Here is a 12,157-nt window from a genome sequence, read left to right on the forward strand (position 1 = left end):
TTAGCATCCTCTGCGCAAACAATGCAGACAACTGACAGCCTGGGCCCATCTCCCTCGGGCCCTGTTCCCACCAGCGGCCAAGCTGGATACTCCCGGCTACAGGCTGTCTCTGAAGCCACTGCTCCACCCAAGATCATGTCCTCACGTCCCCTTCCCCACAAGTGCCAGCTTCCACCGTGGCTCTCAGAAGATGCTAATGGCAGCTCCAACGCAGCCTGAGAGAAACAAAGCCAACACCAACTGACACAGGGAGAGGAAGTGCGTGGATGAGCCGTGAGCCACTGTGCTCCTGCTGCCGCCCCCTCAAGCATCATTTCCAAGCATTCAGAATCAGCTCACCTCCCGAGACACAAGTCAGAGTCAAGACCAGTGAAGCCTCCAGTCTGATGAAGTAGTAAACATAGCAGAAAAGGACACTGGGCCCCTTTCCAAACCTGGCTTTCCCATGAACCAGCTGTGTGAGCTCAGGCCAGTCACCTAAACCCTGGGCTTGCTTTCCCTTCTGTAAACTGAGGAAAAACCAGCTCATCCCGCTCCTGGGTCACAGTATATAGCTCTCCCTCGCCTCACTTGTGACTCCACAACCCAGCTCTGGCACCTAGCAGGACGACGAAGTTTCAGGACCAAGGGATGGGAATGAGTAGTGAGATGAAAATACCTCGAAGCAAGAAGCTGTCCTTGGCCGCCGGGAAGCTCACCCCCTCCACGCCCATGATGGGGAGACCACCACATGGAACCAGCCCGGAGGAGGGCTCATTCCTGAAGGTTTCAGTGAGAACTGCACACAGGCAATCCTGCAGCGCTAGGAGGAGGGCCCACTCAGAGGAGATTAGATAGGCAAACAATACACAGATCTTTCAGACGGGGAAGCAAAGGCTCTCTGTGAACATGTACAAAGCAGCATAGTGAGCCAGATCCCAACGGTCACTGACTTACAATGGTCTGACTTAAAGATATTTTGACTCTACCATGATGCAAAAGCAAAACAATCAATAGAAATCACAATGAATTTTAGATTTTCATCTTCTCCCAGGTAGCGATACACGGTGCGATCCTCTCACACAACAGTGGCAGGGCAATTCCCAGTCAGCCACATGACAGATATGACGACAGCCGTTCTGCACGAAGATGACCATTCCATTTCTCACTTTCAGTACAGTATTCAATCAATTATATACAACAGTCAACACTTTATTATCAGGCTTTGTATTAGATGATTTTGCCCAACTGTAGGCTAATTCAAATGTTCTGAGCATGTTTAAGGTAGACAGGGCTAAGCTGTGATGGTCAGGGGGTTAGATGTAGTAAATGCATTTTCAACTTACAATGAATGGATTTATCAGAACATTGTCCCACTGTAAGTGGAGGAAGACCTGGAAAGATGAAAGAAGCCCAAGGAATCAAGCAGCTTCCTCAGGGGGTCATATGCCAATGGTGCCACAGTTGTAACAAAACCAGAGCTTCAAGGGAGTTCCCACTCCACCCCCACAAAGTGAGCAGGCAGCCTACTCCACCATGCTTTCAGGGACCTGGCCTGTGCTCTCCTGGACCCAAAGCAAAAGTGGTGACATCAGAGAACACACAGTCCCCACTCCCAGCCGCTGCCTGAATAACAACTGACAGAGCCCTCTGGTGCGATGATCCCAGGGGCCCACAGCTGGGGAGGAACTGAGACGTCGCTGGGGAGCCAGGGACCAGGATTGAGGCTCCAGAACGCATCTTCGCTTTACCTAGAGCAGCTGTGTGTGCTGTGCGCTACATCTGGAGCTCCTGCACAGAGATGGCGGTCTCACACCTCTGACCTCATCCAGCCCTTCCATGGTGGCCGAGAGAGAAGCTGGGAGACTGCTGTCAGTGAGAGGCTTGGAGTTCTCAACTCTCAGCCAGCAGGGCTGGGCAGAGCACACACACACACACACACACACACACGAGAGCGAGCATCTCTTGTGGGTCAGCTTATGACAAAATCTCCAGGAACAACTCAGAGAAGCTATTCCTGCCGGCGAACTGACAGACAGAAGAAAAAAAATTTAATATATCCTACTCCTCAATGTTTATTCACTTAGAAACTGGAATCACTTAGTTTTCATTTACATATAGTTTTAAAATGACAAAAGCGATTCTGTTTATGCTCTCTGTTGTAAGCAGAGCTCAGAATCTGACACAGTCATACAGACCCCCAGAGTTTACTTGTTCCTTAAGTTCCATCAAGGGATGAGGAGAGAAGCCCAGACCCAAGTAACCTCTGATCCCAGAATACCAGCACGTTTTGTAAAAAGCAGCCCAACAAGAGGACCAGTCTCCCGGACCCACTGCAGTTACTCCAGGACTTAGCAAGTCATCTCCTTCAAAGTCCAGGCCCTTCCTCCCAGAGGTCCACACAAGGCCAGGGCCATTCTCAGGCTGCTCCCGGAAATCACAGCTAAGAGCAGAAACCAGAACCCAGAGTCATCCTGAGGAATAAATTAGCCACAAGGACGTATTGTACAACACAGGGAATACAGTCTGTATTCTACAGTAACTATTAATGGAATATAACTTAAAAACTGTGAACCACAATACTGTATTATCTGTAATTTGTGTAAAATTGGACCATACTTCAATTTAAAAAAAAAAAGATAAAAATCAGCATGAAGACATCTGCTCAGCACATTAGACACATCACGAGGCCACAAGAATTTTCTATGCCTGGTTCTGTGGCTGCTGTCCATCCTGTGTCCCGTGTCAGAACAGAAGTGAACTTGGAACCTGGCTTCCACTCCGGCTCTTCTCTCGCAGGATGGCAGAAACCAAATAAAGCAACCTCAATCCTTTTTTTTTTTTTTTCTGTGAAATTTATTGTTTCCACATTAAAAGATTTTTTCGAGGGGAAGTTTTTTTTTTAACCACATGATGATCCTATACAGCTGCCCGGAGTAGGACACCATCATAAGTCTTTAACATGCCATATGAGTTCTGAATAAATAAAAGCTACAAAGCCCAAGTTATATACAAATATCTTAGGCAGTAATGTTTACAAACCTATGTACAATAAAACAAATGTAAACAGTAAATGCAGCATGAGAGTAATCAAAGGATGCACAGGGAGGACCACTTATGGTCAGTCTGCCCCCCAGAGCTGCCACCAGCCGGCCCCTGGAATCAGGCCATGCAACCCTTACACAACGGGACAGGCCCTCCGGAGACAAAACAAAAGTGCTCTGAAGATGTCATTTCACTGAAGGACCAGAGAGCTGCCAAGGGGGGCGGCCGCCACCCCCTCCCCCAAGTCTGAGGCAGTGGAGGAGGAGACAGCAGGGCCCAGCCCTGAGAGCACCCAGGCCCCAAAGCTCCTGCTATCTCAGACGGGCCTTTGTGGCTGCTCAGGGAGGCAAGTCTATGGAATGATAACTGAGAAAGTAAAACCAGAAGGTGCAGAAAATGCTCCCTAGTTCAGTGGCCTTCCTGACTCTTCACCATCCACAGGCCCAACCTGGGGGGTGGGGGGAACACATGATCATCAGCACTGGAGACGCTTGGCTGAGAGCTCAGGAGGAGACCACAAGTTGACCTGATTTGGGGAAGAACTTCTAGAAGATCTGCAATGTCCTAAACACAACTAAATCCTATCGGTACAGCAGGGCGGGGCTAGGAGATGCTGTGATGAATGGGTACTTCTGCATCCAGTGACCGAGTAATACACGCATGTATCACCTTGTGACCCACAAAAGTGCAATCATGTGAAACCAACGGCACTACGGCGAGAAGAGAAAATAGCCAGTATTGATATCGCGCAGAGTCCTGGGGCCGGACCGGGCCCAGCAGCCGCCACTGCATGCAGCCTGCCCTCTGCCAGCCGTGGGGAGGCGGGCGGAGGGGCACGAGCTGGGCCCAGGCACCGAGGGGTGAGGCGTGGGTGTCCTGGTGCTTGGAGGGGGGCAGGAGCCCCCATCTGGAGGCCGGGCACTCACACACTGAGCGGCAGCATACCCGGTGCTGATGACGGGCGTGAGGAGCCCAGACCAGGAGGAGGAGGAGCCGGGTCAAAGCCGTTTACTGCCCTGTGGGGGTGACCAGAGCGGAGAAGGGAAGGGGAAGAGAAAGAGACTGTCATTTAAAATCACTCAACACACAGCATAATTCACCTGCTCTCTACAAGTATTCCTTTTCCTGGCCCCAAGGAGAATCCTGATGGCCCAAAGGAGAGCGCGGCATCGAGCACCCCGCAGTCCCACAGCAATGGGATGACTCTCTTCTCGGCAACCTCATCACACTGGCCATGGTGGCTGCAGCCCTGACTCACTTCCCAACAGAGAAGGTTAAATGTCTACCAGTAGGGAACCAGCTAAAAAGTGTACAACCAGTGAAATATTACATGGCCTTTAAAAATACATTTCAGAGTTCTTAACAGCATGGGAAATATTCCGAATGCAATTAATGCTAGGTGGAAAAAGCAGCAGGTTACCAAACTGGATATGCTCAACAATATGAAGAAAAAAATTAACAGCATACGTTCTGGGCTATAACCCCTTATATAGCTAGACATTGCTATCCACAGAGCTAAATCTAGAATGTGTGAGGATGCGGGCACTCATACACACACACTCACATATATCATAAAAGGAAAATTTAACAGTAGTTACTTTTCTTCCCTCTGAGTTGTGGGTAAATTTTATCTACTACTTTGTACTTTTTTGTTTTCCAAATCTCCTACAATGTACATGAATATCTTAAATAAGGGGGAGAAAAATAACTTTTTTAGATGGTTCAGCAAGCAAGCCAGATGGGGACGCTTCTCTGCAGGCTCAGGAGACACCAGCCCCGCCCACATAAGTGCCCGCAGCCAGGACCCTGCCCCGCCCCAGCCACCGGGCAGTGCAGCCGCAGGAAGGTGTGAGGGAGTGCGTGCAAGGCCTGGAACCCCTCTCAGGAAGCCACTGCAGCCCTTCCATACTGAAAAACTTCCTAGGGAAATGGGTCTCATTCACAGCCTGGGAGATGCAGCCAACTGCAAGGGGCCGAACTGCCCCACACGTGCCCACCACTGTCCGCACTGGCCTACTCATCTGAGGGGCCCAGGAAGTTGAATATATAGACTCATGGACAGAGATTCTCTGAAACAAAACAAAACACAGACACACATTCGCCACCAAGATGACGGTTTCATACACGGCGGAGGTGAGGGTAATCTCATGGAGAAACAGGCATGCAAAGAGACTGGACTAATGACCCTTGACTACTCTGAAGAAACAGTTCACATCTGAAGAAACAAACCTGAGTGTAGATTTTGAGTTAGAAATCAAGCCACCCACACAGGCCAAGAGCAATGGGAGGAGCTCTGACAAGGGTTCTCTCTCCCCACCTCAGTGATGCACACTCAGAATTTCCTCTTCTCTCTTTGGGTTGGGGAGGTCTGATCTTTGAGCTTCATCACATTTGAAAACTTGAAATCATCCCTCTCCATCCTCCCAAAACTAAGTGCCTGTCCCTCTTTTCTGGGGACAGAGACTCTATATGCCATTGTTGCGCTCGCAGAAGCAGCCTGTCATTTGTTTGCTTGGTCCCCGAGCCCTGATGCCTGCCTCTCCTAGAACCTCAGGGAAAACTAGGCAGCCTCACAAAGAGTTTCAGCCCCGAACACTGACCATCAGATTCCCAGCCTGTCAGAGCACGGCAGCAGGCATGGCTAGACAGCCCCCAAAACTTGGCAGAAGGAAACACTGCTGGGTACTGAGAAGAACCTGACCCCTGTTCCACAGGGCGGGCAAAAGCAGCAAATTTGAGGATGGCCCCACATGTAGGTTTAGAACTGAGCTTTCTGCATTTTCAAGCACAATGGACCTTTAAAGAATGTCAAGTTCATCCCCACTGTTATATTGCCAAGGAAATAAAAACAGAAGGTCCACTGTTCACCAAGCTCATCCCGTGAGCCTGTCACTGGGGACCTGGGCTCACAACCTGCCTCCGCATACCCAGGCCAGCATCCTTTCCCAGCCTCCTCCCACCCAAGGACGTCCGAGAAGCTCCATGAGCAACCAACTTGGTGCTCCCAATGCAGGTCAACTCTAATAGGAAAAATACACAGTGTAATCCAAAATATGAAAAGAAACCAAGAAACTAAGTAAGTAGCTTCCCTGTGTGGCTGGAAATCAGAATTCTGACTCTGAAAGTTGGGTGGAAGAGAGAATAACAATCCAGCAGGGTTCTCACTAGGACTTCTCTGAGTTAAGAAGTAGTAAGTAAAAGACCAGAAGGAAGCTGAACCCAGAGGGAGAATTCTCAGTCTGGTGAAGTCCCTTGAGGAAACTGCAAAGTGTGCAATGAGGAAAGGTTTCTGAGAGAAGAAACACCTCCATACTCACCACATTTGGTCTCAGAGAGCAGCAAAAAAGCCGAAGGGAAATGTCCCAGTGGACAACACAGGACCGAACGGAGAAAGAATGGGCAAAGATGGAGATACAGATCTGGGAATCATCTATGTAAAAAGGGTTCCAGAAGCTATGAAATTTCATGATCTTACCATGAAAATCTAGTTTAAGAGTCTGAAAAATAGAAAACACAGCTAAGACAAGGAATGAAGGTCAGCTGTAAATGGCAACAGAAGAACTAAAAGAAGGGTTTAGAAGCTGGTCGGGAGGACAATAAAATTAACACAATATAGATAAAGCCTGGGGACTAAATCTGCTAGAGCAAGAACAGTTCACCTGAGAGGGCAGGAGAGAAAAGGAACAGAGGCGCTACAGCTAGTTCAGGAGAGGAGACAGGCCACCTCCAGACCCGTCCATCCAGTTAGAAGGAGAAATGGAAGCCCAGCGTAGCTCCAGTCCTCACCCCAGGCTCTGCAACTAAAACATACGTTCCTCAAAAGGAAGGTAGATTTTACACACATGTCCCCAGCTACCACTCCACTTTCCTGAGGAACACAAGCATGAGCACAGAGGTGAGGCCCCACACAGCAAGAATCCACTATCACCAGTGCTGAGAAAACAGAAGACACAGGTAACAGGAAGCACCCCAGGCCCATGGAGGCAGTCAAATGTGGTCCCAGAACCTGGCAGTGACCCTGACCCCCACCCCAGACTGCTGGCGTCCTCTCTACAGCACCCTGTACAGGAGTACATCAGCCCATTCACAACCGCCCCGAGACCACTACCAATCGCTTGTTTTTGTTTGCACAGCTGAACTAGAAATAATGTACACAGTCAAACCAAACAAGAACTTGCAAGTTCACTCATAGGCTGGAAGCTGGTTAAAGCAGAGTCAGCCCCATGCAGTCAGTAAACCCGTTTGTTAATGTGAATGCGTCTTCCACCACACACCATGATTAAGAATGAAAGAGCACAGCAAACAAATTCAGTTACCCATGAACAACGTGGGAAATATGACTTTTTCTTGCCTAATAAAAAAAGGAAAAAACATTAAACGGTAATACAATACTATTTTCACACTATGCCCTAAAATTTGTCTACGCTCACCTACACAGAGCCTGAAAGAAATCACGCTGGCTTACAAAATTAGGGCAGAAGAAACTGAACAAAAGCTATGGAGGAAAAAGAACATCTTTGGGGGAACTCAAGTAGCTGTGCTACCTGTGAACTAGTGTCTTTATGGATGAGTGATGTGAACAGCTGGTACAGGTTGGAGGAAGCAAAGCAACACAGGGAGAAACAGGCCCAGCGACCCACATTTTAGGAACTGGTGACATCAACACAGACTAGATAAAATCCTGACTCCCAATCACGCCCTCCACTAACCAGAACTTACACCATATTTTCAGAACCCATAAAGCAATATATAACAAGGCTTTATGTTTATGTGGTCAAGACTCACCCCATCTGAGGATTCTGTGGGAGGCAAGAGGGCACAGTGCATACACGTACACTCACATACTTGCACACGCATGCAAACCAACTCTCCCAAACAACGTTTCTGTGGGCTCCTAGGAGCATCAGGAAAACTACAGTTAACAGTGCCACAGACAGACTCCTTAGGAGTGAGAGGTATGCCAGGCAACTTCTGGAGCCAAAGGCTTTTTCTCCAATGAAAAGCTTCTTCTCATGCTGAAACTACAAGCTACGCTTCTGCCAGAACTGGCACTTTTTCTTTCAACCAGTTAGATGCAATAATGGCGTTGGGAGTGGGGATATTTACCCCTTCCTTTTGCAGCAGGTATAAGCCATCATGGTTTTTATCTAGTTGCTAGGTCAGCAGGAAGGAAGGCCAGAGGTAAAAAGCCAGGCAGGCCAGAAAGAAGCCAGAGCCAAAGCAAAGGATCAAGGAAGTAAGCACTGCAAAACCCACACAAGAGTTATCCTCAGGAAGATGGCAACTAGATACACACAACTCGAGCAATAATAGGTTCATATTTGAGTGTGTTTACCATACCAACTCAACACTTAAGAAAAGGCCAGTCCACAAAAAATATTTATTGTTAATAGAGTAAAATTAAAAATCTGTACTGTTTAACCAGGTCCTCCACAATCCTGAACACCATCTGTATCTATTTCTATCAAGAAGCATATTTCCAGGTTCAGCCCAGGACATAAAGCCCATCCCACACCTAGGATCTTCAGGGGCTCTGTCACAGTGCCCAGGGGCCCTCCTGGTTTCAGGTGACCCTGAATCCTCTGCCATCTGCCTAGACTGAGTTCCTCTCTGGGCAATCACTGCCCTGGTAAGAAGACAGAATGGTGAGCCTGAACTGATGATATTATGCCTCCTTCGTCATGACTATTCTAAGGACTATTTTTTTGCAAAGGCATCTGCCAGATCAATCTATTTACAGTTTTGCCTCTTCTTACATTACAAGGGGCCTACGGCCCATTAAGAAATATTCCAGACAGACGAATAACTACTGTTTGGAAGTAGTTATAAGCTCCAGGAAAAATCATTAGGCACTATTTCCAACACTCATAAAGACTTCCTTAAACTTTCCCTGTATTGTTCTGGGAAAATGCCACTTCTATGTAAATATATCTACCTTTTTATTTCACACTTACCATTATAGTATAAAAATGGCACTCCTCAATGGCTGCCTGAAACTCCTAAACCTAAGGAATATTAATTTTATTCCTACCACCACTGGGGAGCCCCAGTGGTTAGAATAAAACTCTGATTTATATGTTGACATTTTAGAATGGGCTTTTAATGAAATCTGTATAAAGAAAGCCCTGATTTATATATTATTTGAGAATATGCTCCCTAATGAAATACATGTACTTTGAGGTAGAATTCTTGAGAGAGAGACAGAAACCAGAATACTCCACTCCGCAAGGACGAACAAAAAGCTTTATAGAGTGGACTACATATCAAATCAGGTCCTCCACTGGGGGAGAATGGACGTATGTATATGTATGGTCCAGTCCCTTTGCTGTCCACCTAAAACTATCACAACACTGTTAATCGGCTATAGTCCAATATAAAATAAATTTTTAAAAAAATCAGGTTCTCTACAAATGTACCACCATCACTGAGGAAAGCAGAAAATATAAGTTCCTTTAGGTAACTATGAAGATTTCTATATTGCTTTCACAGAACAAGGACCTATGGCTCCTCTAACTCAAAGTAGAGACACAGACCACTGGCGCCTCAGCTAATTCCACTGCCAGCCACCTTAAGTCCCAAGGTCAGCATTCCAGACCACAGGCTCTAACCAGTTACCTAGACCAAGGCACATCCATACAACAGTATAACCATGCAGTGTTTTGTGTTTTTTTTTCCTTTAATTGAAGCAGAACAATATGTACTGACACAGAAAGCTACTGGCAGTTATCAGTCACCATAGGCATGTTGCAAGCAGTATTTAAGGTATCTCATAAGTTTTTAAAAGCAGAGCAGATGCATAAGATGATTTTACGTGCTTAACTGTATAGATGAATACATGAATAACTGTAAAGATGCAAAAATAGTGTGAAAACAGATGACATGTATTTTTACTTTATATATTCTGCAGCAAAAATTTTTTTGCATTAATAATGTATTGCTGCTTTAATCTTATGACAATTTCTTAATTCTCAATTCCCCCCAAAATATCTTCACATCCTACAAAACTTCTTATGTCCTAAACTGTACTTGATCCAGTGGTCATATTTTTTCTAAAATCTTCAGACAGAAGGTTTGTTGAAGAGTTCACAAATAACGTGATCACCATGTTCTCTTCTACTCTTAGCAAATATTTGCCAAGATAGTCTACTATCCTGCAAGCACCTTGAGAAAACACAAAGACCATATCACATTCATCTTTAATCCCTGGCTGCCTTTCAGAGTCTGCTTCCCAGGACAGAAGCTTCAGAGTCAGGGTTCCCAGGGCAACAGACTCCACGGGGACTAGAAGACAATAACAGACTTCACATCCCCTAAGATCTGAATGATAACATTTCATTCAGGTAGATTTATCAAACTGAGTTTATGTTTTCAAAGTTCAATAAACTCACTAAATAATACGCAACTTCACTAACCCAAAAATTAACATTTAGAATTTCCAAAACTTACCCTTTGTCGAAGAAAGATGTGTGCCCTGATCGAGAGAACTTCGTGCCATTGCTGTTCATCACCCCACAGTTAACATTCCCTGAAATATAGGATTTTCGTGATGCTTGGTCCTTTGCAAAATTCCTGCAAGCTGCTAATTTGGATTCTAAAGCCTAAAAAGGAAGAAGGAATGATTAGGTTGTCAAAATAGTAGCTGCACATAAAAATTTGCATTTCAAACCATTTCTATTTCAAGACTCAAACTTTATTCTCTCAGTTGGTAATGGTGGCAATTTAAGCCATTATCAATCACCTTTCTAGTAGGAAGAAGGGATATTCATGCTGGCTCCCTTTCTAATGAACTCAGAATATTTATCCCTCTCGGTATTATTGAGGGACACAGATATAATCCTCACCTTACAACTAAGAGAAACGTGGCACAGTAGATAGAGATGGATCCCAGGTCCCTTGGCCCTAATCCACTGTTTTCCCTCTGACCTCTGGACTGCTGGTTGGCTGGTTGGGTGTGTGCATATGTTTTGGAAGCAAACATTACAAAAAACATAAAAACATCAATTGAGGACTTTTTTAAGCGGCCAATTCTTTATTCAGGGCTTCACGTTAGTTTCTAGTGTATCAGAATGGATAAGTGCATTTACAACGCCTCATGTGAAGTTAAATTCTATTCTGCTTCTGAGAGCACACTGTAAAACGTCTATGTCCTCTGCCTATAATTTAATTCATTTGAAAATGACACCAGCCCTTTAGCATTTACCTCTAAATTGAGTGCCTGCTTAGCACCTGTCACCACAACACCTGGCCAGTGCCAGCCTCAACAAACCAACAGATGACACGAAGAGAAGTTTCCCATCAATTTCCATCACACACAAGTATCACTAACTCCCCCTTCCCACAAACACTTTGCCAAATCAAACCCCTCTCCTTGCAAAAAAGAGAGAGAGAAGGAAGGGGATTATAATCCATGAGGGAAAAAAAAGGGCAAAGAACACTCCAATCCTATTATCCTTGACACTAAGGGATTTGGAATGCACTGGTAAATTAAATCCACAGCTAACATATTTCACTCTGAGAACCATCCTCCCATAATTTCAGTAGGAGCTATTAATAAACAGCAACAAAAACAGACTGAAACTTCCTTCTCTCCTCCTTTCCTAAAACAACAGCACCATGACTCAGTAAAATAACAAAAGAAGGAAAAGAGGTTGGATAAGCTCTAAATATACATTTTTTCAGCATCTTATTAAACAGACACATACACAGTAAAAATTGAGAGCCATTAATTTACTATATTCAAAACATTCATTCAGATATTAGATGAGGATCTATCATATAATAGGTACAAGTTGTATCTGAGGCATCAGTGAGACAACCTAATACAAGTACTGGGCCTGGCACTCAAAAACAATGGCCTAGAAATCAGATTTAAGACAATATCCACACCAAGTAGGAGATGAAATCATGGCTATGAAGGAGATAATCAGAAAATTAAGGTCAGAACTACTCCGAGTAAAGTCAATACTGAAAGGGCAGGCAGATGAAGGGGCAACAAGATGACAAAGAGGAATGGGCAGGAAGATGCAAGGCAGACGTGATACGTCATCAGAAGAGCAGAGGAAAGTAGGCATTTCAAAAAAAAAAAAAAAAGTTTCAAGTAAAATGAGGACAGAGCAGCATCCACTGGATTTGA

General features: G+C 45.5%; 1 protein-coding gene across 5 annotated transcripts in view; it reads right to left on the reverse strand.

Moving 5' to 3' along the window:
* Positions 1–2,029: 2,029 nt before the first annotated feature.
* The window catches only part of NDEL1 (nudE neurodevelopment protein 1 like 1), a 47,938-nt gene continuing 37,810 nt past the window's right edge, over positions 2,030–12,157 (reverse strand). For 3 of the 5 annotated variants that reach the window (XM_040243392.1, XM_040243391.1, XM_040243390.1), the window contains 2 exons: positions 10,471–10,622; positions 2,030–4,040 (listed from right to left, as the gene is read on the reverse strand). In XM_040243392.1, coding sequence (XP_040099326.1) covers positions 3,947–4,040; positions 10,471–10,622 — 246 coding nt within the window. In that variant the 3' untranslated portion in view covers positions 2,030–3,946. Of the gene's footprint in view, positions 4,041–7,340; positions 7,376–10,470; positions 10,623–12,157 lie in introns of all 5 variants that reach the window. The other 2 variants (XM_040243394.1, XM_040243393.1) reach the window with 1 other exon arrangement.

Source organism: Oryx dammah, unplaced genomic scaffold, assembly GCF_014754425.2.
Source record: "Oryx dammah isolate SB20612 unplaced genomic scaffold, SCBI_Odam_1.1 HiC_scaffold_8, whole genome shotgun sequence".
Taxonomy (NCBI): domain Eukaryota; kingdom Metazoa; phylum Chordata; class Mammalia; order Artiodactyla; family Bovidae; genus Oryx; species Oryx dammah.